At 54.5% G+C, this 6055-nt stretch overlaps 1 protein-coding gene across 3 annotated transcripts in view; it reads left to right on the top strand.

The window, feature by feature from the left end:
- The first annotated feature begins 2149 nt into the window (after nt 1-2149).
- MACF1 (microtubule-actin crosslinking factor 1) overlaps nt 2150-6055 on the top strand; it is a 340530-nt gene continuing 336624 nt past the window's right edge. The window contains exons 1-2 of one of the 3 annotated variants that reach the window (XM_027537746.1): nt 2150-2301; nt 5255-5525. In XM_027537746.1, coding sequence (XP_027393547.1) covers nt 5306-5525 — 220 coding nt within the window. In that variant the 5' untranslated portion in view covers nt 2150-2301; nt 5255-5305. Of the gene's footprint in view, nt 2302-5254; nt 5526-6055 lie in introns of those variants that run through there. The other 2 variants (XM_027537756.1, XM_027537755.1) reach the window with 2 other exon arrangements.

Raw genomic sequence — 6055 nt, 5'->3', positions numbered from 1 at the left:
CCTTGTGGGCTTTAGTAAGTTACACAAGCTCTGAAAATCTCTGTTTCCTTATTTGTAAAATAAGGATAATAAAGATACCTACTATACAAGGTTATGGGGAGGAGTTAATGAGATAATATACACAGAATACCCAGAGCATTGTCTAGTCCTTAATAAACTTTAGCAAATGACAGTTCCTTTCCCTTCTTAATGGGGGACTGAAAACAAGAACCTAAAAGGTTTCAGTGAGCGGAAAACATCCCTTCCCATCCCCACTGTCCCTTTTCAGGATCAGAGCTTCATTACTTCTTGCTGGAACCATTGCAGTAGTCTCCCAGCATAACCACTGTCGACTTAAAAAATAGTCACAACCTAACAGTTGAGAGTTGTATTTTATTTGGCGGGAATTTTTAGGACTTCAAGCTGGGAGATAGCATCTCAAGTAACCCTGAGAGAACATCAAGAGTACTTTCATGAATGAAAGAAAACCAGATATCTCAAGTTAAGGAATTTAGTGCTTTTCTATGTATGGGAAGATGCAAGAGTCTGGGCTGACTGAAATCATTTCTTTCATATGCATCTTAGCTATCTGGGGCCAGAAATCCTGTAGTTTTCCTCAGTGCTCACCCTAAGGAGTAGCTGCAGCCTGATGACTGCCATCAAAGGTTTTGTTCTCCTCCCTGGTTGCCCTGGAGGGCTAGAATTGATGATGATTGCGACACCCTCGTTTATTGATATGGCAGGAAATACTCCATTTCTCACCACCCACACCTATCTTGAATCCATCTTTGGTTTCTTTCATTGTTCTGCTTTCCAACTTCCTGGGCAGCTCATAGCCTCCTAATTTAGACCAAATTCCTCAGTTTGAAGGTCAAGATCCTCTGTAAGTTGATCCAACCCACATTTCCCCAACAGTCATGGTGAAAAATAACTGCAGGAGGTGGGGTGTGAAGACACTGGATTCCAGTCTTGGATTGACTACAATCTTCCCAGATGACTGAATAAATCATCTAATCTGTTTCCACCTCCAGAAATTGAAGTATTGATCCTGACACTGCCTCATGGGATGCCATGATTTATAGCTAATTGTCCATCTTTACTGCTAACCCAGTGGAGCCAATGGACAGCGACCATACACATCACTGTATCCTTAGCACTCGCCACAGTGTCTGGGGTACATAGTTGTTGAATGAATGAATGAACAGCATGGTGTGGACTACCTGTGGTGAGACCCAGGTGATGCACCTTGCACTGTTCCCAGGAGGCTCGCCCAAATGGTAACTGTTGCTGTGCAGCCTACTAGTGAAGTGACTTTAGGCAAATACCCCTCTTTCTCTGGACATATTCATGGATCTGTACTAGGAGAGCATTGAAGGCACTTATTTACCGTATTATTAGGCAGAGCATACAGAAGGAGCTCAAAACATGTTTTCTCCGTGGATGATGCCTCTTCCAAGGCTCTGAATGGGGCGGCGGCTGCTGTCTAAACCAGTCTGAGTTTTTTTTCCTGGGGCCTGGTTCCACTCTGCCTTTCACCCTGAGGGGAAGACGGGGCCTCCTTCTGGTCCCTCCTACATTCAGTTCCCGAAGCCCGGCGGGTAAGTGGATCGGCAGGGCGCTCTCGGAAAGGGGAGCAGAAGCCCTAGGAGCAGAGATGGAACATGGATGGGTTTACGGGATGCAGGCAAAAAATGGGAGCAGGAAGGGGAGCGGGCTGGCTCCGGGAGCGGGCTGGTTCCCGACCCGGGACCGGGCTGAGAGCCCCGCAGCTTGGGAGAGCGCCCCCGGGACCAGGGATGAGGAGCTCCAAGGGGGCGGGCCGCGTGAGCCAGGCCCGGGTCAGCGAGCGGCCGCGGGGCCGGGACACAGAGGGCGCCGGAGCCGAGGGCGGGGAATGTGGGGGTGTGAGTTGGCCCCGGGGATGCGAGCGGCCGCAGGGGAGGAGTCACTGGGGGAAGGACCCAGAGAAAGGACCCGGGGGCAGCGACAGGACGCGGGGTCAGTGCGGAGGGCGTGCGGGGCGCGCGGAAACGGCCTCGGGTGGGGTGCAGGGCGGGGAGCGCGCATCGGGGGGCGGGGGGCGGCGCCGGCGCCGGGGGTGGGGGAGCGAGTTGGGCGGCTGCGCCGGCTCCGCTTCAGCCGCCGCCGCTAGGGCGCGGGGGGCGGGGGGCTCGGCGCCGCGAGCTCGGCCATTGTGGGAGCCGCTCCCCTCGGCTCGGCGGCGCTCCCCTCCGCTGCGCTCCTGCCCGGGGCGCGCCCCGCCACCGCCGTCTTCGCTGCCGCCTCCGCTGCCGCCGGTCCTCTGCCGCACGGGTTCCCAGGGTAAGGCGCGGGGCGCGGGGCTGGCGGCGGGCCCCCCGCCCGTCAGCTCGGGGTGCGCCGCGGCGGCCGGGGTGCGGTGCCTGCTCGCGCGGGGCGGCCGCGCCTGATCCGGGGTAACGGGCGGCAGCTGGAAGACTGGTTGACAGGCGCTGGCATCGCGGCCGGCCGGACCTCGCACCTGCAGCCCAGGCGGCGGGCGGCGGGCATCGCCGAGCGCGCTCCGGGATTTCCCTCGGCGGGCACTGCCCGGGCCAAAGGGAGGCGTGTTCTTTGGAAAAATGGGACACCGAGCCCTCCTGGGCAGGGCGAGAGGCCTGCGGGGGCGGGCAGGGCCTGGCGGGGAAGGTGGCTGCCGGGCTCCGGGTCTCGGCCGCTGGCCGGGGCGCCTGATCGGTCCCCGGTCGCGCGTCCGCATGGCGCGGCCCCGCTCTTTGTCAGCCGCGCGCGGCGGGCACGCGGGCCCACCCCAGTCGCCTCTGGCCCTTGGCGCGCCCTCCCCCGCCGTGGGGAAGGGGTGAGGGGGGAAGGCCAGCCACCCGAGAGCTGCAGGTGAGGTGCCAGTCGCCGACCTGGCCTGCGACCTTTGGAGTGGGTTGGGGGCGTGGGCGCGCGCTCCCGGGAATGGGGAATTGATGGAGCGGCTCAGGTGACCTAGGGGTGGGGCGACAGCCGCGAGGTCAAACAGGTGTTTGTGAGGGTCTGGAGACTGACCCGGGTAGAGCTGGAGAGACCGGTTCTCAGGCTGGAGGCCTTGGCTGAGCGGGCCTTTGTAGTAAAATGGGCGTCTCGGGGAGGAAGCAGGTGGTCTGAGAGGAGGGGCGTTTTCCTGCCCGGGGCTGAGTATGGAGATGGAAGGACGACCCGAATTTCCCCGAGGTGGGGGCGGTCACTTATGCACCTGACTTGGCTAACGGAAATGGGAGGCGGACACCAGAAGGTAATGGGGCTTACATGCTAGAATAAAAGGCAGGGCTGTGCCAGGACCCAGATCCTTTCCTTTCTGCCTTTCCGGGGCTGGATTCCTTCTTGATCTTCCAGGGCAAGAAGGCCCAAATGCTGCTGGCACAGGAGGTGCCCTGGCAGGGCTCTTCTGCCTGCCGGAGGCTGCCTAGAAGCCTCCTGCACCATTTGATGTTTCTTTTGTTATCTCTCCTCACTCTGTGCCTATGATGGGGATCTGCCAGTGACCCAGGAGGGGTTTCTGCCTCTTGCTGCCTCCAGGCTGAGATTCCCAGAATCCAGAAGGAGCTGTGCCCAGAGACCCATGGTGTCCAGACATTTGGGCCACCTCCCTGTCTCAGCACAGCCTTCTGTGCTGGTATTCCCCGTAAGGGAAAGGCGATGGTTTCCTGCCCTCCCTGGACCCTGGAGCCCCAGTGAGAGCTGTTTGCTTGGACTGGATTTGGGGTTGAAGGCATGTACCACAGGGGCTCTGATGAGGCCCTTGGGGTGGTGGGCCATGTATAGCAGATGGTTCTGGGAAGTGAACTTGACCTGGCTGAGGGAAGCCTGCCCAGTCTGGCTGGTGGAGCCCAGCTGGCCTCAGAGTGTTTGTGTTTCCACTCAGATCCCTCCTGTAGCTAAGCTGACCAGAAAAATGGATTTTCTGTACCACCTCCCCCACCTCCATGCTGTGCCAGTTATTTCTACAATAACCCCTTGGAATAGAATAGGCAAAGGAACATTTTATCCTATGCCTTGGGTGCCATGTATGGCACCAGCCAGTTTTTTTACATTTGCTATGTTCTTAAGACAGCAACTTAGAAGCTGAAATATTACCCCCATTTTGCAGATGGGGAAGCTGAGTTTCAGAGAAGTGAAATGACTTGCCTTGGATCACACCGATTTTAAGTGGCCAAACCAGAAACTACACCTAGGTCGGTCTTACTTCAAGTTTAGTACTTTTTAAACTTTTAAAAAATATATGTGCCAGAGGCAGTACAGGAGAAATCAAGAATTTCTGCCTTTTCTAACCCATGCTTTATATCATGCCTAACATTGAGATCATGCTTTAGCTTTTTGAAAATACTTCCCATCTGTTGCCCCGTTTTATCTTTACAACATTCCCGGGAGTTAAGTAGAACAGGAATGTAATAATAGATGATGTTTGTGAAGTGCTTATTGGATACCGGACTCTGTTAAGCACTTTACCTGCAAGATCTCATTTAGTCCATGCAAACAACCTTGTGAGGTAGTTGCTCTTACATCCCCCTTTTGTAGATGAGGATTCCGAGGCTCAAAGACGTTAAGTGACTTCCTCAGGGTCAAACAGCTAGTAAATGATGTGGTAGAACTTGCTGGGAAAGACTGAAGGCTGAAGAAGAGGGTGACAGAGGATGAGATGGTTGGATGGCCTCAGTGATTCAACGGACATGAACTTGGGCAGACTCCGGGAGACAGTGGGGGACAGGGAGACCTGGCGTGTTGCAGTCCACGGGGTCACAAAGAGTGAGACATGACTTAGAGACTGAATAACAACAAATAACTTGAAACCAGATATTTCTATCCATGAAACCTGTAAGCTTAATCCTTCGCAAGTACCAGGTAACAGAAATAGTGCTTACTAGTAATAGGGGCTAACTTTTGTTCGTTTGTTTGGCCACACGGTGCAGGACCTCAGTTCCCACCAGGGACTGAACCTGTGCCCCCTGCCAAGGAAGTGCAGAATCAACCACTGGACCACTGTGGATGTCCCCAGTAGGAGTTAACTTTTACAGTGTTTTAATATTTATGGACACCTTCACATACATTACCTCAGGTGATTTCTCCCAAGCCCCATGAATTAATTTTGCCGTGATACTTATCCCCATTTTCCAGATAAGGAAATTGAAGTTCAGAGAGGTAAAGAGACCAAGTCAGTGGCAGAACCAGGGTTAGAACCTCTGCCTCCCGAGTCTCAGCATTCATTTTGCAACCCCTTCCGTCTGTTCATGTGCACTCCTCTCCCCTACAGATCACTTCTCCAGGGGCTGCAGGCCCTCCAGCTGCAGCCCCGGCCTGGGCCATGTCTTCTTCAGATGAAGAAACACTCAGTGAGCGGTCATGCCGGAGCGAGCGGTCATGTCGAAGTGAGCGGTCTTACAGGAGTGAGCGGTCAGGGAGCCTGTCTCCCTGTCCCCCAGGGGATACCTTACCCTGGAACCTGCCACTGCATGAGCAGAAAAAGCGGAAAAGCCAGGACTCGGTGCTGGACCCTGCGGAGCGTGCTGTGGTCAGAGTTGCCGGTAAGAGAGGCCTGGACTGAGCTGGGTGCTGTGGGTGTCCTGGCTGGGGGTGGTATGGTGGAGGGTCCCTCCCCTGGGCTCTCCGACAAGCCAGCTGGAGTCCAGTTTGGAGTTATTACTACTGGAAAGATGGTGAAAAGACATTAAAGAAAAATTTGAAAGAAAGTCCGCCACTCCTAATCCCAGTGTGCTAACATGAGACCCGTTTTCCTTTTTCATCTTCTTCCCTACCTTGGTCCCCATGCAGTTGTATTTTCCATGTAGTTGCCTTCATGACTCATGTGCCATAGTGAATCTGATTTTTTTCTACTCACTCCTACATCAAAAAGATTTTCCATATGACATCTCAGGCTTTATAGTTACCATTTTTAAAGGCTGTGTAATATTTCATGATTTTAAAAATCCTACTCATTTTTCTTTTTTGGGGGGGCCACAATAGACAATTGAGAAGGCAATGGCACCCCACTCCAGTACTCTTGCCTGGAAAATCCCATGGACAGAGGAGCCTGGTAGGCTGCAGTCCATGGGGT

The sequence above is a fragment of the Bos indicus x Bos taurus genome, chromosome 3 (assembly GCF_003369695.1).
Source record: "Bos indicus x Bos taurus breed Angus x Brahman F1 hybrid chromosome 3, Bos_hybrid_MaternalHap_v2.0, whole genome shotgun sequence".
NCBI classification, from domain to species: Eukaryota; Metazoa; Chordata; class Mammalia; order Artiodactyla; family Bovidae; genus Bos; species Bos indicus x Bos taurus.
Note: the sequence above shows the minus strand (reverse complement) of the source record. Positions and strands in the feature narration are given on the sequence as shown.